Source organism: Phaenicophaeus curvirostris, chromosome 11 (assembly GCF_032191515.1).
Source record: "Phaenicophaeus curvirostris isolate KB17595 chromosome 11, BPBGC_Pcur_1.0, whole genome shotgun sequence".
Lineage (NCBI taxonomy): Eukaryota > Metazoa > Chordata > Aves > Cuculiformes > Cuculidae > Phaenicophaeus > Phaenicophaeus curvirostris.
The window spans coordinates 22,813,432-22,834,932 of NC_091402.1; the positions used below are offsets into that span (position 1 = coordinate 22,813,432).

The 21,501-nt window shown below is 51.5% G+C and overlaps 3 protein-coding genes across 5 annotated transcripts in view; 2 read left to right on the forward strand and 1 right to left on the reverse strand.

Annotated features, from left to right (window-relative positions):
- Positions 1-18,456, forward strand: part of IP6K1 (inositol hexakisphosphate kinase 1) — a 31,029-nt gene extending 12,573 nt beyond the window's left edge. The window contains exons 3-7 of the mRNA XM_069865619.1: positions 12,194-12,524; positions 13,835-14,045; positions 14,636-14,820; positions 16,064-16,239; positions 17,002-18,456. Of these exons, the coding sequence (XP_069721720.1) occupies positions 12,326-12,524; positions 13,835-14,045; positions 14,636-14,820; positions 16,064-16,239; positions 17,002-17,511 (1,281 nt within the window). The 5' untranslated portion in view covers positions 12,194-12,325 and the 3' untranslated portion in view covers positions 17,512-18,456. The remainder of the gene's footprint in view (positions 1-12,193; positions 12,525-13,834; positions 14,046-14,635; positions 14,821-16,063; positions 16,240-17,001) is intronic.
- Positions 18,457-18,846: 390 nt separating this feature from the next.
- On the forward strand, positions 18,847-20,757 carry GMPPB (GDP-mannose pyrophosphorylase B). Its single transcript, XM_069865512.1, has 8 exons — positions 18,847-19,019; positions 19,090-19,170; positions 19,238-19,286; positions 19,446-19,747; positions 19,816-19,894; positions 19,983-20,110; positions 20,240-20,422; positions 20,568-20,757. The coding sequence occupies exons 1-8, from the start codon at positions 18,891-18,893 to the stop codon at positions 20,697-20,699; spliced, it is 1,083 nt and encodes a 360-aa protein (XP_069721613.1). The 5' UTR covers positions 18,847-18,890; the 3' UTR covers positions 20,700-20,757.
- Positions 20,758-20,848: 91 nt separating this feature from the next.
- Positions 20,849-21,501, reverse strand: part of RNF123 (ring finger protein 123) — a 45,287-nt gene continuing 44,634 nt past the window's right edge. For all 3 annotated transcript variants that reach the window (XM_069865490.1, XM_069865488.1, XM_069865491.1), the window contains one exon: positions 20,849-21,268. In XM_069865490.1, the coding sequence (XP_069721591.1) occupies positions 21,169-21,268 (100 nt within the window). In that variant the 3' untranslated portion in view covers positions 20,849-21,168. The remainder of the gene's footprint in view (positions 21,269-21,501) is intronic.

Here is a 21,501-nt window from a genome sequence, read left to right on the forward strand (position 1 = left end):
AGTTCCTTATTCCATCATCCAGGTTTTTCTTCTTAATTAAAGCTGAAAAGTAGCTTCACCATGAAACCTTCTTAGGAGTTTTCAGGAAGGCCAAGGTTTGCTCTTTGCAGAGCTGCCTTCCCTTTGCTGAATTCAGTCAGCCTGGCCGACAGTGAGAGGGAGGCTTTATTGCCAAATGTTTTTAGAAATGGGGTCATGCAACTCTCCAGCAAGTTGGCTTGAGATTCTGCAGAGAGACCTGTGGTTTCTTTGGCAACCTGGAATACAGACAGAACAAACTCAGCTGTGTTAGGCTGCATTTTGTCTCTGAATTGTGGAAACGGCTACTTCCTCTCAGGACAGTGCTTATTACAACATCCCTGGTAATAATGAGGTAGCTCTTACCTCTGCATCAGCAGTAAAAGGCTCAACAAAGACTCTGCTGAGTGAGTGATGGTTGGCACAGACTTGGTTGTAGTATGCTGTGCTCTTTATGCCCAAGTTCTCAGTTGGTGAGGTCTCCTGGGCCCTTGTTTTTGGAGGCAGGGTTCAAAGAAGAAACAGCAATCGGAAGCGAATGATAACAGAGTAAAGGATGACTTCAAAGAATTTGAGCCCTGTAAGTCCATGGGACCTGATTGGTCTGCACCCAAAGGTGCTGAGTTGGCTGTGTCTTAGTGGTGCCAGTCTTAGTCATCTTTGAAAAGTCACAGAGATTCTGGGATGTTTCTGATCCCTTGTCAAAGGCAAATATTGAACTTTTTTTCAAAAGAGGCCCAAAGGATAATCCAGGGACCCACAGGCTTGTCAGCCTTGTCAGGTTCATTTGGCACACCTTTCTGGGCATAGGCAAGAATGACTGGGAACAGTCAGCATGGATTTTGCCAAAGGTAAGTTGTGCCTATCCCACCTTGTTGTCTTCTGTGATCAAATAATCTGATTTGTGGGTGAAGAGGAGCACTAGAGGCCATTTAGTTTAACTTCACTGAGTGTTTTGATGCTGTCTCCCACAATATCCTTGTATGCAAGTCGGGATGTTATGGTCTGAATGGGTAGAGTATAAATTCAAGCACATCAGGGAATTCTGAAGATTAAGTGGAGTCAGAGGAGGGTGACCTGGTGATTGATAGAGAGCTCCTTCCACACTGCAGGACGAGAGCTCCTTCCACACTGCAGGACGAGAGCTCCTGAAAATAGGCTCTTAATCAGTCTTTGTTTTCCTCCTGAATGTTGTTCTTTGCCACAATATGGTAAGAATAGACGGAAGGCAGGCCTTAAGAGGCTGACTGGTTGGAGTTTATCAGTCTTGCCCCGTGGGGGGTTGGGTATTGACATGAATGTTCTTCACGATTACCCTGTTTTCTTTTCTTTCAGTTGTGCACGTGTCTGACAGACAGTGAACTGCAGTTGCGCACAGTGCATGGCAGTTGTGGAGATTTTAGTCTTACCTGGCTTCACCTGCCGTGGAGGATGCATGTGAAATGCTGAGAACTTTGTAAAGAAAAAAAACCAGTTGCCCAGAGCGGAATTTCCTTTTCAGCAGGCTCAGCCTCTTGGGGTTTGACCCCCTTTCTAGTATAAAAGGTGAGCTGGAGGTTTTCTGTCAGTCCAGATCTCCTGTGTACCTTGATTTCTCCTCAGTGTCACTAAAATACCAGGGAGCGCCTGATGATCTTTTCAGAATTACCTATCTGGAAAGAATACCATTTCCTTAGAGTTGGGTAGGCTCGGGTTCATCTCCTTGTGCCCAGGAAGCTGTAGTTGCGAAAGTCAGTACGTGATACTTGCTTTGGAATGTTTTTCCTTCCAGTTATTACTATCCCTGCTTTGCGCAGTCAGTGGTAGGTTTTGGCATTAAGAATTCAGTTTGAGCTATCTGGTGTGGTAGCGTGCTAAATTAAGGTGCCAGTTATGAGCAAAGAGGGTAGTGGTCTTGCATAACTTTTGTCCTGAGGATTTTTTTGTCACTGCAGAATTAAAAATAGCAATTAAGTTCTGTTTTGTCCCAGTTGTGGATGTTTCTGTGGGAATCAATTATCTGCAGCAACTGACATTTTTTTAATCAAAGCTAGTTTTTTTGTTTTAAAAGCATCGTAATTCAAAAGTTGAGAACAGATACTAAAAATCCAGGTTCGCCGCAAGCTTATGATGTTTGCCTTTCAGGCAGTGCCCTCTTGAAATGCTGTAGAACATTCTTATTTTATCAAAATTACTTAAGGAATGTAATTTGAGCTCCTCTGCATTTACAGCTTTTGTAATCGTTCTTCATGGGTTTTGCTTTTTTGGCTTCAGTGCTGCTGTGGTTAACCCTGTAGCTTCTCTGTGCAGTTATTGATTAAATATCACCAAGCTATTGTGCTGCGTAATCTGAATGCTTCAAGTTTTTGGCTGTTTCATCCAGATACATCCAAGAAGATCTTTTGTTCTACTAGCCACATATTTTATTTTTTTCTTACTTACCTTTTGTCCCAAATCGGAACTGACTACATCCATTGGAATTTCCTTGCATCAGTGTCTAATCTCATTGTCGATCCAATCCACAGAGGTTCTGCATCCTTGCTGGCCATGTGTTCCTACCTGTTAAGGTTTCTCTTCATGCCCAGTGTTTACAGTTTGTTACTGTGGAATTGATAAAGCGTTTTAACTTTGGTTACTGTATGAATGACAACCTGCTTATGTTCACCTGCATGGCAGCATAGATTGCATCCATCAGTGAAGTGGCAAGGGAAATTATGCTTGGTTACTGCTGTCTAGGAATTGTTGAGGACTTGCTTCATAGACTCCATTCAGACGTGTCCAAATATCTTGTAAGAAGGTGCAAAATCAAAGAATAGGGGAAAAATTGACTTAAAATTCTTGGTTCCCAGTGTCTGTGAAAACAAAAGATTTATGTAACGGAGTTTGCTGCTACTCCTTACTCTCCATGTGAGGTGCCGCTGTGTTCTTGCAGTGCATTGCTGCTCCTTGCTGCTTGGAAATGCACCTGGTACTGGTGCTTGCAGAGATGTTCCCTTTGGTTTGGTGCTGTCTGTGCACAAGCTGTGGAGTTGTGAACCACAGTCACTAGGCTTGCCCTGTTTTGTTAGCATAGGGTGCTCTCTGGTTTTCATTCTTTGAAATGTCTGCTGGTGGTGGCTTGCAAGTGCGGATAAGCTGGAGCGGGGTTAGAGCCAGGAAGCAATAAGCAGACCTACACTGGGCATGTGGCGGCCACCAAGCAATCCCCACTGGATGCCAGTGGCTGTGGTGTCCCCTGCTTGCATTAGATGTTCCATTTAAAGTCCTTATCTTTGAGCAGTGACCTCATAAATTGTTCTAACATCTCTGCTGGTGAGAATGAAGAGAGAAGACACGGTATTGATGTGTGATATCAGTGAGCTAGTAGCTGAGCAGAGATCTCCCAAGGGTAGGATCCATAATCCTCTTAAAGGAGAGACAAGCTGGAGAGGCTTTGGGCAGTCGCCTTTTGTGGGGTGAAACAATCCGTGTGCAAAGCTCTGCATCTTTGTGATCAGTTCCTCTCCCTTTTCCATATTTCATCTGTTGGAAGCAGAAAATAAATGTAAGGGAATCCTGCAGGAGTCTTGGCCTCTGTAAAACTTCTCCCGCCTCGAGTTTGCAAAGCAGTGTGGACCTGCCAGAAGGAAGCTGTGTGTATGCGGGTTGATAATCTTTTGTGACAGTGTTACGGAGTCTTACTCTGCACAAATACTCGTCTGTTACTCACGAGGCACTTGGAGCATGCTTTGATCTCAGTGGGACCATTTGCTCTACTTAGTGCTCTGCAGCTTTGCTGCTGTTTTACCTTTGTCTTGTTTTGTCGCACCCGTGTTTTACTTGTATTGGAAAGCTGTGAGAAATTCGCGTGTCTAAATGTCACCCCAAATGATGGCTTTACTGAATTGTCTTCATGTTTTAGTAATCCTTTAATATGTATATTTGATATTTAACAAGAAAGACTGCCAATGGTAGTGGCTAATTGTCAGCAGTCAAGAATTCATTAAGGTAAACGTCATTCTTCTGATTTATGATATTCTAGTGATCTGTTGCAACAGAGATGAAGTGCTTACTCATGAACATTGTTTTCTTTGAAAAGGCCTACTTTTTTTGCAAGATTGTCCAAATACAGTAGCGCTGGAAACTTGCTGCTGACTCAAGAGGCAGCCACAGCTTTAACTCTGAATTTTGTAGTGAATTGTGTATCTAAGTAGCCCAGACCGTTCTTTAATGTGCTGTTCTCCAAGGAGCAGCAAGATAAGAAGCATAAATTGAATTTGCTGCTTTTCTGAGGCAAAACTGGGCCTTCCAGGAATCCCCTGTTTGCTCAGCACTGTGTTGAGAGTTAGGTTTTACAAGCAGTGATGAGAGCTTCCTAAAAGATGTTGATCACGAGGGAGGTTAAAGTCGTGAAATGTACCTTACAAAGAAGAAATTCTTTGTCGAGGACCCTCAATGTCACCAGCATTGAGGTATCGTAAGTGGCAAAGTGGTGGGTCTCCAGCAGATGAGGGGTGGTGCTATGTGCAGTTTTTGGAGCTGTGATGGCCAGGTCTCCTCTCATGGTGAGCGGACAAATCACTAGTTCCAGCTTTGTGTCATGTTTAATGTCACCACAGTGAAACTAGGTGAGGCTTTCACCTTTGAGTTTGACTCAAAAAACCTGCTAAAAACCAGTTTGGTTATGGATCACCTCATAGTAATCGTGGCAGTGCTTTCCTACACAAAGCCCTTGAGATGGGTCAGCCTCTGCTTCCAAAGAAGCTTAGTTGTTCAGAAGTTGACCACTTCTGCACTGACTTTCCTAACAGTTTAACCAAGGTAAAGAGAGCCTTGCACATGAGCAAGGCAGCAGTTTCTAAGAATTCTTTGTTGTCTATGAATCAGTGTTGTTTGTGTGATGTTGTTGCTGTACCTCCTGGCTTTGCTCCCCAGTACTGCTTGCACACGCTGGTCCTGTTTGCCATGCCCTAGTTAATCACAACAGGCTGATTCTTACTCTCCCCTATATAATTTTAGTAGCTCTTCTGCTCTGAAAATAATGCCACTGAGATAAATTAAAGATGTATTTTTGAGGAAACAGGGCTTTTCAAATATTAACAACACAGCATGGAAAATTAAAGCACGAGTAATTAGATCTGTTTTGGTTTTTTTTAATGTACAATTAAAATCTTTTGTACAAAAAGTCTTTGTGTAAATGTTACTTATTCCTGTTGTGATGTTTTGTTTATGTTGAGTAAGGTTGCAGCTTTGCAGTCACTTGAAGTTGAGCTTTATCCTTTCCTTTCTGTACCTTTTGCCACAGGTTCCCACCTTCTCCCTTCTTTTGATGACAGGTGGGTTGTTGAACCTCATGGTCTGATCTTTTAGGGACCTGAAAGCTTTCTTGTTTGCTTTATATGTTGCTGTTTTACCTTCCTACCAGGTCAGGTACCTAATCTGGCTGTAAGAGTGCTGATGCTGGTCTAAATAAGATGTCAGGAGAGAGGTGAACAACTCGAGCGATCTTTCTGCTGGGAGCAGCAGCTTGTGTCCCTTTAAAGGCAGGGTGAGACTGTTCCCTGAGTGCAGGGTTGCAGGGCAGTTGAAGCTCAATGAAACTGGCACTGCTACTCCTCTGCCTGTCCTTGCCCTGCTGGGGATGTCTCCTCTTTTGCTTTCATTGGGCACTGGCACTAAACCAGTTCAGGAAGCCACATTGGCAAAAACAACTTCTTTTTTTCCTGAGTTAACTTTTCTGCCAGGTTTCTGAGCAGGATTGAGTGAATGCTAGTGCTGACTCAGGCGAGAGGATGGGTTGGTTTGGAGAGTGCTGACTTAGATTTATTTAAGCTGCTGTGGAGCTGTGCGCTGAGATGCATATTAAGGAGCAAAGGATTTGCCGAATACCAGTTTTGTTAATTTTCTGTGTCCTCATGGATGGATTTGATGTCTACAAAACAAGGCTCCTGAATGGCTTGGAGACTTGAGATTCTTGCCTTCAGACACAACAGGAACTGTTAAATTGTGTTTCCTGAAGCTGTTTCATTAATGTGCCTCCTACCCTGTTCCAGAAGTCAAATCTTAATGGTTATTCAGTCTTTTGTGCCCTTTTCAATGAGAAGGCATTACAGAATGGTGTCGCTGTGATGTGGGTACCTGTCAACCAGCTGAAAGCAGAGAACTGAGAGCCAAGTCCTTTCCAGCAGGTTGCCAGTCGGCCACCAAATAGGAGGTATTCTGAATTGGTTTTGTTTCAGGCAGTATCTGAGCTGGTAATTGGCGAAAAGACCCTTCTGTTTGTTTCTCTCATGGACATTTCTAAAGCACATGCTGGTGTTCCATCTTTATTTTTGTATTTCTGTATTAAAATGAGAATTCAGCTGTGATTGAAGAGTTGCCCAAACTGCTGATGTGCTGTCTGGTCCTTGAACATCCCAGTCTTCAGATTGGTGGGAAACTGCACATCATGTAGGCTTGAGCTTTTTAATGGAAGATCACCAAGATAGTTAATGGTTATGCAATTTCTAGGAGAGTTTTGTTTCAGAACTTGGCCCAAAGCTTTTCATTCGCATCAATGACTCTGTTAGTCATGGAATTTTTATTTATTTTGGCGTGCAGACTGCAAAAATGACATATAATTTAGGACAAGCAGCAGCTCAAGGGAGCTCAGTAGCCATGCCTTGCTTGTAGGATACTCGTCAGCGTGACCTCATTTTGTCTCATTAAAGAGACCCTCCATGCGGTTGTGAGCTGCAGCAATAAAGTATCCTACGTGTTTAGTTTAGTAAGTAACCCTGTTCTGCAGCAGCCCTGGAACAAGAGATGAGCCAGGAATGCAAACATTGGCTTTAGGCGTGAGGATAACCATCAGCAATTCAGGCACCTCGTGCAGATACAACTGTTTGTACAGCTGCACAATGGGCTGGGGATCTAACCTGGGTTGCAAAGTAATCCTTGAAAAAACCCAAACAAAGAGCTGGTTTATTTTTAACTGCTATCAGTTCCCTAATTTGGTTCATGGTGAGGTTGTGAACAGTTGTACAGACACAGCAACGCGGAGTGGGAAGATGCTGCTTGTGCTGCTGCAGCTGCCAAAGGATTGCCTGTGTAACCAGGGGCTGGAGAAATAATGGCAGGAGGGATTACAGACTGATTTGGCACAATCAGTGCCCAAAGAAATCTGAACATATTAGGTGTTTTTTTTAAAAACTGAGCATTTGAAGGGACTCGTTTTCATTATGGAGGATCACTAAAGAGCAAACTAGACAAGCAGTTGTTTTGTCCCCAAAATCTGTTTTACCAAACCAGAGACAATGTACTGGATGAATATAACGTATTGACATGCACTGTTTTCTTGTGCAGGCCAAGCTTTTGATGTATTTATTTTGATGCTATCATTTCACTGAGAGGGCTGGAGGCCTTGCTGTATACCCCCCCTGCCCCCCCCCAAAAAAAAAAAAAAGATTAACAAGAAACTGACTTCTTGGCTCTGGCCTTGACACCTCCAAGGACTTCTGGGGCATTTTTAACCAGTGTAATGTAAGGCAAGAACTTAGGTAGGAAGTGCCTGTGTTTCTCTTCGCCCCTGTTGTGACACAGACCTGAGACTGCCACTAATGTGAATTCTAATCTGTGTGGTGCACAGTCCCCCAGTGCCATCTGCCTGGCTGAGCTGTGTGCACGGTACCACAAGAACACACCTTCATTTTCTCTGCCAGCGACGTGGTGTGTCTGTCCTCTGGTTCAGCACAAGCATCGCCAGCTCTGACTCACTCTGTGTCAGCAAATCCGCAGGATGCATTTACCTGCTCATCTGTCCCACCTTCAGATGCTGTTGAGGTGGTAGAATTTGCTGCCTTCAGCTGACGTGAGATTACATTATTTCTGAACTTACTCTTCCTTGTGCTTGTAATAAACAGGCTATTCAGCGTTTTGGCTTGAATAAAGAAATGGGAGGAGGGAGGGGTGTCAAGGGAGGTGGAAGTCATGAGGTGGGATGTCATCTTTAGTGGTGCCAGCTTGTCTGCGGTGCCCGGTTCAGCGAGGGGGCAGTTCTGCAGCAGCAGGTACTGCTCCCCCGTGCCGGACTGCCTGGGCAGACCCCTCTCGAAAGACACGTGGCAAGACCCCCCAACATGTGCTGATGGGGGTCGGGTGAGCAGCTGCTTTTGCGCCCACATGTACCCAATTCTGTGCCAAAAAGAGATGTCTAAAGGGGAGGGGAGGAGCATGGAGCCGGTGCACCTCTGGCTGGATGCAGCCCTGCTGCAGCCACGCGCCCAGTGCTGTGGGCCTTGCTTTGCTGACTTGAGTCCATAAGAGAGGTGTTTTAAACTCTCGGGATTTTAATTTCAAGAGCATGTTTATGACATGCTGCACTCATAGTCATTTCCTCATCTTCCTATGGGGGATGCATTTGGATGGTGTTACCTGAATGACCTTGCAGTCCCTACAGGACTTCCTTACAGATGTGGCTGGCTTATTTAAGCCTCACTCAGGGAGGAGGCCAGGGTCTGTGGCTAAAGAGCAGGTCTGCTTCATTACCAGTGTTAGGGAAAATTTTAAATGTAAGATTATGAAGGAAATTGTTCCTTCTGCTAATTCAGTCTAGAAGTTGAGTTACAAATTCTTTCCAAGTCAGTCTTTGAGCCAAGCCTTTGCAATGATGTGAATGTTTTTCCTTTCCCTGGTCCTGTGGATGCCAGGGCTGCTGTTTGCTGCTGTTCACTAGGGTGAATTCAAGAAATGTCTTCTTGTAGTGGGTTAGGTTGGTTCCTTGTGACTTGTGACTGCTGAAAGTAGGTTCCTTTCTAATTTTTGGATCCGAGAGCTGTGCTGAACAGCAGCGTTTCCCTCAAAATAGTTTTAAAAATAACCCATATATTGCAGGGACTTATTTTCGTCTTTGTAAATGAGATGAAGAGAAGCCAGAAATTGGCTCACAGAAAGCTGAGCAATGAGGCTTCACAAGCATCGATCTCCCCCAAGCCTTTCTCTAGAAAGAACACGTGCTGTGTTCTCAACTCTCCTATCAAGTGCAAAGCTGATACTGAATGACCCTGCTCTCCTAGGCACAAACTTGGAAGAAAATCTCTGGGCTGCTACTGATAAAGCAACCTGCTATTACTGTACCCGTTTGATTGGGTTGTGCTGCTGAAGCTCTGAGGCTTGGGCTGAAGCCAGTGCTTCTGGAGAGAGAAGGAAGTTGCCCTTCACTACTGAGGTGGGGTATGTTTGTGCCAAGGGGCAGCAGGATCCAGTAGCTTGGCTCCCTCTCCCTCAGCTCTTGCACCTCCCTGCCTGCCGGAGAGGAAAGAGTGGTGATGACTCAACCGCGACAGGACCTTCCTCCAGCCTCCCCTTCACAGTGATGCTGATAGCGGTGACAAGGACTGACAGGTCCCCAGGCAGCCTCTGCTTTCCTGCCAACACGCTGCCTTTCTCTAGTGAAGAAGGGGAAGCCTGGAGAAAAGAGCAGCAAGGGAGTTAAATCAGCTTATGTCATCCGTGTTAGGTGCAGCCTTCTCCCCCTCTCTAGCCTGATGTTATTGCAGTAGTGTCAGCTTTTCCAGTGTCAGGCCGAGCAGGAATGTGAGTAGGAAGAGATTGTTTGAGCCCTGGCTTTGTTGTTACCCTTACCTGCAGACAGCTGTGTGGCAGATGTTCACAAAATGCTGCAGAAAGCCTGGTTTTCTCTGCTGCCAAACGTGGCAGAGCTTCACTATGTGTTATGTACTGAGGCTTGGCGTTAAAAAAAAACAAAGGGAATTACCGCTGCCTGGGCCTTGGGTTGAGATCCCTATAGGGAATTCAGTTCCTCCTCCCTCTTGTGAACATACTGGTTTTATGGGTAGGTAAAGCAGAAGGGCCTATGAAATTCCTGTGAATCTGATCACTAAGAAAAAAGTCTTTGTTAACCCCAGCTCTTGGTAGTGGTTCTAATGAGTGGTTTAGGCATCTCAGCCATAGCCAAAAACACACAGCCCAGCCTCCATGTCTTCAGAAAGAGCTGTAGTCTCAGCTTCCGCTTCTTTCTTAGGAAGAGAAGATTCCTGGTCTGACAGGCTACTGGCAGCAGAGCTGAAGCTTTGCCATGAGTGTGATATATATATACAGCACCAAAGATTCCTGCAGATCTCTAGGCATCAAAACATAGAGCTTGCCTAAGGACAGACTCATGGTGCAACCTTAATTGTCTTTTCCTTGTATTCCTTTCTGTGAGTTCAGTTGAGGCCTCTCAAGGTAGATCAGGCTTTTCCCTTGTGCATACGCGTCGCCCTGTTGGTTGAGGTAGGGAGTGCATTGGTGAAGGATGCATACTCTTGTTCAGCTCATGACGTAGGGTGGAATGCTTCAGCTTTCCTGTTGTGCTTTTGATATCTGTGTGTGGGTCATACTGTGCTCTCTGGCCTTGATCTGAAGAGCTGCACTAGCCCAGGCAAGGGCAGCGTGTCGGAAAAGGGCTGCATTTGGGAGTAGTTCAAGGCTCGGCCACGGGGGAAGGCTCGGGATTCAAAGCCGTGTGCTCCAGTAGGGTAGGAATGGTATCCAGGTTGCTTCCTGGATACCAGGCTGGCCAAATGTTTCTGGTTACATCCTCAGTGCTGCCACAGGTTCTTGGAGATTTGTGTTCTCTGCCCAGGTCCCAGGGGTCATCTCCGTTTTCTGCTGATTAGACAGCTCACAGGCCTGTGGGTTGGCTTTGTGCTGGGAAGTTGGTTTTGCAGTGCAGCAGGAGATGCTTTTTTTTCGGACTGAGTTTTCTTTCTGTAGAAGTTGGGTCACCCAGTCCAGCATGAGCAGAAGACACTGTGCTTTTCAGCACAGATGTGAGCTGCTGCTTCTCTTTGCTAACAAGTCCAGCTCACAAGAAGCAGTTTCCAGGTGCCCATTAGTAAAATGCTGCAGCCCTCTCACTGGGTATACTGGGGTTTTGTATTCGCGTCCTTTGCTCCTGACAGCTTCTGTTATTACGCAGAGGATTCTCTTATTTCTGTTGCCCAATGAAGTATAAACTACAGAAAGGTGTGAAGTTAAGTTCATCCCCTGTGTTGTCTGGAGTAACTGACAACTCTGCTTTAGTCACTGGCAAAATAAGAGAAACCGAATGCAAGACAAAGCTGTGTCAGCAAGGGGATATTTAAGTCTGTAAAGCGTTCACCTGAAATCGGTGAAGTGCTGATCTGCTGCAGATACTGACACCGTGGTTGTTTGGACACTACTATTCAACCAAACTAAAATGTATATTGATGAAAACAAACTTCTGCTGAGATTTCCTCCTATTAAAGCAAATAACAGAAAGGAGAGAAATCACAGTAAGTGTTTGTCTTTGTGATACGACTTGGTCTGAGGGCGTTCAGGAGATGGATGTTGAGGAATAACTCGAAGAGACTTTGATACGAGTTGCTACAGAGAAGGACCATCTGTAGTGGTGTTGGGTTTCTTTTTCCCCTCCTGTTCCCTGGTCCCCACTTTAGAAGCCAACTGAATGTTCATTCACATTGTTCCCCTTACACTGAATGTAGTCGTGTGGTCACGTAACCACAAAAGGAAGTGTTTTCCAGCGGATCAGTGAGATGATTCAACTCAAATGAACGTACAAGGTACTACCCCAAAATCCAGTGCATGGGAGCGAGCAGGAACACGTGGGCAGGGAGAGAGAAATGTTGTCCTGTTGCGGGTAGTTTTTGAGTTAGATGGGGTAAAACACGTTCTGAAGTATCATCCCACCTTTCAAATCTCCTGAGCTGCATCTCTTAGGTGATGGAATTGGAGGGGAGGGTGCCTGGCACTGAGCATAGCGGTGGAGACATCCCGTGGCCAGATGAGGAACAGCCTGGGCCCTGTCCCTTCTTCGGCCTGCAGGCGTGGACTTGGTTTTAATTGTGCTGTAGCTGACTGTTCGTGCTCTGTGATCACATACCCTTGCTGACAAAATGAACTAAAGGGAGAAAACTATTTTCTAAAGATGGGAAGCTTAAAACATTCATCTCTTCTCCTTCCTCTGTCTCATGTCAACCCTACTGGAGAAGCTCTAGGTGAGGCTGCCTCCGAATCCATGTTTTTGTCTGTGAGACACAAGAGGTGGGGAGGAACCAGCTGGATAAGGGGGTTGTAAACAGAGAACAGAGGAGGAGCTGTTACAGATATAAATAAATACTGACAGCTTTTCCCAGGAAATATGGAGTGAATGCAAGTGATCGTCCATTCACAGGAATCTCCTTTGCTTTTTCAGATCCTGATGAAGAAGCAGACCACTGGGATCTCCCCAGTGTGGCTGCCTGACCACTGCTGAGCTCCAGCCCACCTGTCTCTCCCCGTGCTTCAAGAGCGCAACTGCTGCCCAAGGCAATGTGTGTATCAAACCATGGAAGCGGGCAGGAGTGGCCAGAAAAGCCCTCGATCCTGGGAGGTCCTGTTGAAGCCTTTTGAACACCAGGTGGGCGGCCACAACAGCTTGATGCGCTATGATGACAACACTCTGTGCAAGCCCCTCATTACTAGAGAACAACGTTTCTATGAGTCTCTGCCCCCTGAAATGAAGGAGTTCACCCCAGAGTACAAAGGTGAGGCCTGCCATCATTGTAGAATGCAGTTACATCCTTCAAGAACCCACCCTCTCCTTTTCCTGGAGCTGCTGATCTAGTGCAGTCTCTTGGTGTAATTCTATTTGTGGTTTTTAATTCTTTCTCTTCTGCAGGCTAGCAATTTGATAGGAGAACTCGGGGAAGGAGGAAGTCTTTGTTGTAGGCACACAAAGTTAAACATATTCCTCTCCCTATACAGGGAATGTGCAGCGTGACAGCTGTACTCTGAAGCTTAAGCTTATGGATGTGTAACTGAATTAATTTTACTACCAAGTTATTGTCAGTTACAGCCTTGACCTTGGGCAAATGAAGGTAGATCATATACTGAGCACATGCACATACCAGTCCTGTAATTTATTGCTTCCTCATCCCATTTCTTTTATGGACCCGTATCAGAAAGCTGCAGAAGCAGGAACCATTTCTTCTCCCAGTGCTGAGGTGAAGCCTTGTTCCCAGCTGCCTTGAAGGAACAGAATTTTACAGTGTCATCATTGTTGTAGGAGGGTGGCGGCTCATCTGTAGCTTTCAAAAACCAGAGATGTTTTTTGCCATGTGCTCGTGTTCAGGATGGTGGTGCTGGCAGGTGGCTGCCTGGGGAATTCAGTGTTGCTGTTGCCTCTTCTGCTCTGTCACCATACGGCACTGGGGGAATGGTGCTTCACGGGCAGCTGGGGCCACCATCTGCTGGGGGTCTTGAGAAGCTGATCCGGATGTAGCCAGAAGGGCCCGAGGCAGTGTCACCTTACCTACCTGGAGCCCTCTCTAAGGTCTCCCCGCAGCCTTCTCTTCTCCGGGCTGAACAGCCTCAACTCTTGTATGGGGGGTGCTCCAGCCCTCAGATCATCCTTGTGGTCCACTTCTGCAGGACACAGATACTTAACCAAATGAACTAGGTCCATAGCTCGTATGCTTTGCCCCCCTCAGCATCTTGGTAGCCTGTGCTTGACTTTCTCCAGTTTGACAATGTTTGCTGCAAGACTGAATGGCAGGAAATAATCCCAGCCCCCCAGCTGTGCTTTTTGTCCTTGATTTCCTGTGGGTGACAGAGCTGCCCCCACTGCTGCTGGCTCAGGTAGTGACTCAGTTGGCTCAGGCGCTGCTGGGGGGCAGGGGGGTTTCTCCTCTGTGCTGCGCTAACAGCGTTTGGGTTCTTGTAGTCTTAAGCCTCCTTTCATTGCTCTGGATTTGCTTTGCTGCTCCATGAGCTACTTTTTCCTCTCTCCTGTTGGTGCTTGTGGTTGTGTATTCTCTCTGGGAAACAGAGGCAATATGGCACTTCTTTCTGGCAGGTGTCATATCCATCTGTAATGAACGGAACAAGGAAGGATATGTGAACTCGATGGCCTCTCCCTGCACGGAGAACGAGGCTCTGGAGCAGGATGATCTCCCAGAGTGGGACCAGCCACGACGTAGGCACTCACGTCGGAGCCTTCACAGATCAAGCAGCGGTGCTGAGCACAGGGAGGAAAGACCCAGCCTGGCCAGTGGCAGCACTGAAAGGTAAAACTTTGAGGGCTCAGTGACAACATGTTGTGGGGAAACCTCTCCTCCCCTTTCAGCTCTGGTGTCCGTTCTGTTGAGAGCATTTTCCACTTCTAGACTCTCAGCAGGCTGTCTCACACTTGCTAGCCCAGCACACTGTGACACTGCAAACTGTCAGTTTTGCTGGGTTCAGGACAAACTCATCCATCTGAAGTGCTTCTGACACGGGATACCCCTTGGCAGTTTGTTGGATGTGGAACCAAAACATGCAGAGCAGATTGAAACACTCCCTGAGGTTTCTTCAGGGGTGCTCTGAGTACAGGTCTCTGCCTTCTCACACCAGCTGGAGCTCCCTGAGAAACAAATGTTCCTGCTCACTCACTCAATTACAGTCCAACCTAGAAGGGACGTTATACCAGACCCTGGAGCGTGGGTCTGTGGCCCAGGGTGTTAGCAAGGCTTTGGTGTGGCGAAGGTTTGCGTTGTGTGAAGTGTGCAGTGGGGGAAGGAGCAGGAGATGGTCACATGCAAAAAGAGGGTATAGCAGCTGTAAGTATCTGAAGAACATATGGATTCTAACAGGCATGTCTGTTCTGTCTTTACACCAGCAACGTCCAGGATACAAGGAGTCCTCAGATGAACTTGCACCTCCATTCAGATGTTCCGTTTCAGATGTTGGATGGGAACAGTGGTCTGAGCTCTGAAGAGATCAGATATAATCCCTGGAGCCTGCGCTGTCATAGGCGGCAGCTGAGCCGCATGCGTGCGGAGTTAAAGGACCAACATGTCTACAGTATCCTTTGCGAAGCAGAACAGTGCGTTGGGCTGTGCTGCTGCACTGGCCTACCTGGTTGTGCCTGAGGCAGCTTATTTCCTTTGGCTTTCCCATCATTCACACAAACAAATCTGTATTATGTGTTTCTTTTTACTTTCTGCATCCCATACAGTGACGCTAATGCCTGACACTGGTGCTCAGAGAAGCCATATTTCTGGCTAGATTCCAGGTTTCCTTTCTTTTCTGGTCCTTCCGTTTTCTTTGCCTTGACAAATGACTCATGCTTTTGTCTTGAATTTGCCAGCTTGTGGGGTTTTGTTGTTTCTCCTGCTGGAACCTGATTCTGTTTTCCTCACGTAGAAACACCCTTACTTTCAATAGCTGTGTTCATTGTTTTAACTGTGCGGGCTTCCCTTATGCTAATCTCAATTGTGTGCTTTAAGCTTGCACCATTTGCAGAGAATGAATTCTTTTTTGGTTCTTCTGTTCTTTTTAGTTACACTTCCTTATTTTTATGAAGTTCGTCTTTCACAATTAAACATGCTTGGTGATAGATTTTTCTAAATGTTCTACTTCCTTGCAGGCTTAATCAAGCTGTGCCCTGGCTGCTGTTTCAGCGTGACACGTTGAACCCTGCCCTGCAGGGCTCCTTGGGGCAAGCATTAGAGTTGTTTTTTTTCCCCTTTGGAACAAGCTCCTGCATTGATCGTCTTGGGTCTGTTCTCAGCACTGTGCCCTAACGGAGGGGTTGCCCATTGTGTGTGCTGGTGATTGCAGGCACCTTCACTGCGCTGTTTCCTGCCTTTGTAGCCTCTCCTGTTCCTCCCAGGCGTTGTGTGATGTGGCTGTTCTGGGCAGGCCAACAGCTGCAGTGCTATGCCATTACTTGAGTTTTCGGTCCCTGGGGATTGTATTGTTTGTCCATGTCGTTAAATTGCTGATTCGATTAGACTTCAGGCTCTCTTTACCATGTCGGCAATTCTTACTGGCATCCTCTGTCTGCCCTGAGGCCAGCATTCTGCTCAGCCGCTCCCCCTGCTCCTTGCTTACTGTTGATCAATTCCCCTTCCCAGGCTGATTCCTTCTACCAGGTGTCAAAGCCTGGGCACCACTCCTGGGGGTTTTGTCCTTCCCTTCCCTCCTAAACAGTTTGTTCTGTGGCTCTTCTTCGTTGCTGACCCTGTCTTAATGCTGGCCCAAGCCCCTCTCTGTGGGCCAGTGGTGTCTCTGACCCATGAGCTCTCCTTGACATGTCTCCCAGAGTTCCTGCTGCTGGAGAACGTGGTACATAGCTTCAGGTTTCCCTGTATACTTGATCTGAAGATGGGGACCAGACAGCACGGAGATGATGCGTCTGAGGAGAAGGCTGCTCGGCAGATGAAGAAATGTAAAGAGAGTACTTCTGCCACCCTGGGCGTGCGCGTCTGTGGGATGCAGGTAGGGATCCCTGAGGCTGCTGCTGCTGCACCTTCCTTTCCCCAGCCCTGTTAGACCTCCCAGTTAGTGATTTCTGCAGTCTTCCACTTCAGGTAGGTACGCCAGCCACTTCATCCATGTGGTTTTGTTCACAGGCAGACAGGGATTTTCTAATATTTTTTTTTTTTTGTGGTTTGGTGTTCAGCTGAAATCCTGGTGCCTGGAAGGGGGGGTGTCCTGCTGCCTCAACGTCTCACATTTGCTTCTGTGCTGTACTGGAGTTGGGAAGTGGCTCCTGTTGTGGCCAAGGCCTTGCACACGAGGGTTTGCTGCTGGTGCTGTTGTGCAAGAGCTGCTCTATTCCATGTCCACGAGAGGGGTTTTGTAATCTCGGCCTCTGCTTGCCAACTCTGAAGCAACCAGGGCCCCTTATTAATCACATCACATTATAACGGCAATACATGCCGGCAGTTCGCGCTGCTGCAGGATTGTCCCAGTTGCTCTCAGACTTGGCTCTTTAAGCCTCGAGGTCAGTGTTGGGGGGGGATGATGCTTAGATTGGTGAGTCGCCATTTGGGTGTCTAGGGGCAGAACCAGTGCCTGGGCACCCTGGTGGTGCCCATGGGATGTGCCCATGAGCTGCTTTGGGATTTGAGGAACAGAGCTGTTCTTGCTCCCCCTTGAGTGTGGTTGTGACGCTGAGTTCTCTCTGCCCTGTCGGTGCCTGCTCCGGGCTCTCTGTGCGTTAATCCCACTTGATGTGTGTTCCCTTTTGCTCCCTAGGTATATCAGCTGGCCACAGGGAAATACTTGTGTAGGAACAAGTACTATGGACGCAGCCTTTCCATCGAGGGCTTCCGCGCTGCCCTCTACCAATATTTGCACAACGGTGTGGAGCTGCGGAAGGACCTTTTCCAGCCTATCCTCACCAAACTGCAAAGCCTGAAGGCGGTTTTGGAGAGACAGGTCTCCTACCGCTTCTACTCCAGCTCCCTCCTCATCATTTATGAGGGGGAGTACAGCAGGGCTGGGGTGTCTGTGGAGCGCCAGCAGGAGCTGTGCGCGGAGCGGATGGACGGCTCTCTCCGGGCAGGCCTTCAGGGGGTCAACAGCACGGCATCCAGCCCCTCGGCGCAGCCCAAGGTGGATGTGCGTATGATAGACTTTGCGCACAGCACTTTCAGAGGCTTCCGAAATGACCCCACTGTACATGAAGGACCTGACTGGGGTTATTTATTTGGTCTGGAAAGCCTCATTAACATCATAGAACAGATGCGTGAAGAGAGCCGGTAGGTGGATGATGTGGCCTCGTGTTCCTGTCCTGACAGAAGGTGTGACCAGCGGCCACGGAAAAAAAAAAAGACACCTTTGGTCTCTAAACAACTTGTATTGCTCCATTGTTTTTAAATGTACTTGGATTGAAGAGCTGAGGGGAGGCAGGATGGAAGAGCTCCTTGTGCCATGCAGACGCTTCTGAGGTAGCTCTGCCTTCTCCAGGAGGCTCCGTGCCTGTGTGGTGGGTGTCCCGGTTCTTCGCTCGGTGCGTGTGTCTTCTGGAGGGAGGAGGGGGGCGTGGGAAAGAAAGCAGGAACGCGCGGGGCTCTTGCGGTGGCTGGAGCTGCGGGGTGAGCAGCTCCCTTTGCAGCTCTGGCTCTCGGCGGTGTCTGCGGGGCCGCACGCTCGCTGTGGGAGCTGCCGACGGGCTTTGCTTTTGACGCTGCCTTTTCCTGCTGTTTGGGCCTCGCCAATAACCGAACACGGGAATGAAATGACCAAACGCAGCCCCGAGCGGAGCAGCGGCCGGGGGCGGCGCTGGAGCGCGGAGCCTCCTCCCCGCCGGGGCGGGCGCGGGGCTGTGCGGGAGCAATCGTCTCTGTAGCAGTTAACGTGCCCCCAGCCGCGCCGCGGGGCCGTTCGGACCGTTACACCCGTTCGCCCTGCGGGCTGCGGCCGCCTGGGGCCGGGGGAGCTCTCGGTTCGGTTTGGTTACCGGAGTCCGTTGGCGGGTAGAACAGCGCCTGGAGGCGCCGCGCTCCCTGCCGGGCGGGTCCCTCCGCCGGGGCCGGGGGGGTTTAACTGGGGGGCAGCTCGTTCGGGAGCGCTCGCCCTGCATGTAGCATGTTGCACGGTCCGCTTGGAGAGCGCCGGGGCGGGGCAGCCGGGGGCTGGCGACTCCGCCGCTTGGCCCCGATTGTGCTTCACCGAGAACCAAAGACCATTAAAGGACCTGATTTTGTCCTCGTGGGCCGTGCCTCTCTGGGGGCTGCGGGGGGGAGAGGCGGTCCGGCCGCGACACCGGGGCGAGCCCCTGGGACCGGGCCGGCAGCGGGAAGGGGCGGGCGCTAGGACCCGGGCGGCAGCGGGAAAGGGCGGGCGCTAGGACCCGGGCGGCAGCGGGAAAGGGCGGGCGCTAGGACCCGGGCGGCAGCGGGAGGGGGCGGGCGCTAGGACCCGGGCGGCAGCGGGAGGGGGCGGGCGCTAGGACCCGGGCGGCAGCGGGAAAGGGCGGGCGCTAGGACCCGGGCGGCAGCGGGAAAGGGCGGGCGCTAGGACCCGGGCGGCAGCGGGAAAGGGCGGGCGCTAGGACCACAACGGCACCCGGAAGGAGCGGGCGCTAGGACCCGGGCGGCACCCGGAAGGGGCGGGCTCTCGGTGCCGGCTGACGCGGCGCGATGCGGGCGCTGATCCTGGTCGGCGGGTTCGGGACGCGGCTGAGGCCGCTGACGCTGAGCCGGCCGAAGCCGCTCGTGGAGTTCTGCAACAAGGCGCTGCTGCTGCACCAGCTGGAGGCGCTGCGGCAGGTGGGGCCGGGCGCGCGGGGCCCCCCGAGCCGCCGCGGCCGCCGCCGCTGACCCGTTGCCGGTGCCGCAGGCGGGCGTCACGCACGTGGTGCTGGCGGTCAGCTACATGTCCGAGGCGCTGGAGGCCGCCATGCGCCGGCAGGAGCAGCGGGTAAGTGCCGCGCCCCCGCCCCGCCCGGCCCGGCCCAGCCCGCCCGGCGCTCACCCTCTGCCCGCAGCTCGGCATCCGCATCGCGCTGTCGCACGAGAAGGAGCCGCTCGGCACCGGTAGGAGCGGGGGGCGCGGCGGGCGCGGGGAGCGCTGGGGGCACCGGGAGGAGGGCGCTGCGGCCGGCGGGGCGGGTGCGGGGAGCGGGTCCGGGGCCCGGTGAGGGTCCGGGGCCGCCGGGCTCACCCGGTCCCCGCGGCGTCGCTCCCGCTGGGCAGCGGGGCCGCTGGCGCTGGCGCGGGACCTGCTGGCCGAGGGCGGGGAGCCCTTCTTTGTCCTCAACAGCGACGTGATCTGCGAGTTCCCGTTGGCGGCGCTGGCCCGTTTCCACCGGCGGCACGGCGGCGAGGGCTCGCTGGTGGTGACCCGCGTGGAGGAGCCGGCCAAGTACGGCGTGGTGGTGAGCGAGCCCGACACCGGCCGCATCCTGCGCTTCGTGGAGAAGCCGCGCGTCTTCGTGTCCAACAAGATCAACGCCGGCCTCTACGTGTTCAGCCCCGGCATCCTGCAGCGCATCCAGGTGGGGCCGGCGCCGCGGGGCTGGGCTGGGCGGCCGGGTCCCCGCTCAGCCCCTGCCCCGTCCCGCAGCTGCGTCCGACCTCCATCGAGAAGGAGATCTTCCCGGCCATGGCGCAGGACGGGCAGCTCTTCGCCATGGAGCTGCAGGGTGAGGCCGCGGGGGCGGCGTGGGGGCGGCTCTCACACACGCTGCTGCCCCCGCGCGCGGCGCCGTCACCGCGGCTCTGTCCCCGCAGGCTTCTGGATGGACATCGGGCAGCCGAAAGACTTCCTGACGGGCATGTGCATGTACCTGCAGGCGCTGCGGACGCAGCACCCCGAGAGGCTGCACTCGGGGCCCGGTGTTGTAGGGAACGTGCTGGTGGTGAGCGCCGGCTCGCAGCGTCGCGGCCTTTCCCTGTGCTGACGATGCCGTCCGAGCGCTGGCCGAGTGGCGCGGGCGCTGCCGAGCGCTCTGCCCTCCCGGCCCGGCCGCAGCTCCGCTCCCTTCCAGGACCCGAGCGCCAAGATCGGGGCCAACTGCGTCATCGGCCCCAACGTGACGATCGGGGCCGGCGTGGTGGTGGAGGACGGGGTGCGCATCAAACGCTGCACCGTGCTGGAGGGGGCGCGCATCCGCTCCCACTCCTGGCTCGAGTCCTGCATCGTGGGCTGGAGCTGCTCCGTGGGCCAGTGGGTGAGGACGTGGGTGCCGTACGGGGGTCGGGGTCCAGCTCCTGCCCTCCCTCCTCCTCGTGTTGTGGCCGGAGGGACACGCTGGCGCTGGAGCAGGAGGGCGGCACTGAGTCCTGGGCAGGTGTGACGGGGCCTCTCTGGGGCAGGTGCGCATGGAAAACGTGACAGTGCTGGGCGAAGATGTCATCGTCAACGACGAGCTCTACCTCAACGGGGCGAATGTGCTGCCACACAAATCCATTGCCGAGTCTGTGCCAGAGCCGCGCATCATCATGTAGCAGCCCCGGGTGGGCCCGGCCCTACCGGTGCTGCTCGGATTAAATATTTTTATTTCCATCTACCGCTCGGCCTCATCTGAGCGCGGCCCAAGCCGTGGGTCGCTCGCCAGGGCTGGCCTGGCTGCCCCTTCCCATGTCTCAGCACCATGTAAGGAAGAATAATTTAATGCTGCATTTCATGAAGGCAGCCCCCAGTCAGGGGCGCATAACAGCCCGAACGCCCAGCCTGGCCCCCCTGCCCCGGCCACGGTGCTGCCGCGCGTTCCCGGCGCTGCCGCGGAGCCGAGGCCTCGGGCTCCCCTCCCTGAGAGCGGCTTGGGGGCAGGGAGGCTGCTGCGCGAGGGGCGCGGTGGCCCCAGAGCCCGGCCTTGGGGCTCTGCCCCCCTGCAGTCCCCAGCCCCACATGCTGGGTCCTGGCCCCGAGTCTCAGGGGTCTCGGCTGGGGGAGCCCGTGGTGCGGGGCTGGGCGCTACGAGCTGGCCGGCTTGGTGAAGTCATCCACCCCCGTGATGGTGGCCTTGCAGAAGAAGCAGTCCTTGTTGTTCATCAGGTGCTGGTTGATGCAGGCTCTGGGGCAGGAGGCAAGAGCATGAGCTCCCCTGCCACGGCACTCAAGAGACTCATGGAATGGGTTGGGTTGGGAGGGACCTCAAAGCCCATCCAGTCCCACCCCTGCCCTGGGCAGGGACACCTCCCGCTGGATCTGGGGCTCAAAGCCTCGAACCCCCCCAGGGATGGAGCAGCTGTGACTTTCCTGGGCAACCTGGGCCAGGGCCTCCCCACTCTCACAGGAGAACATTTC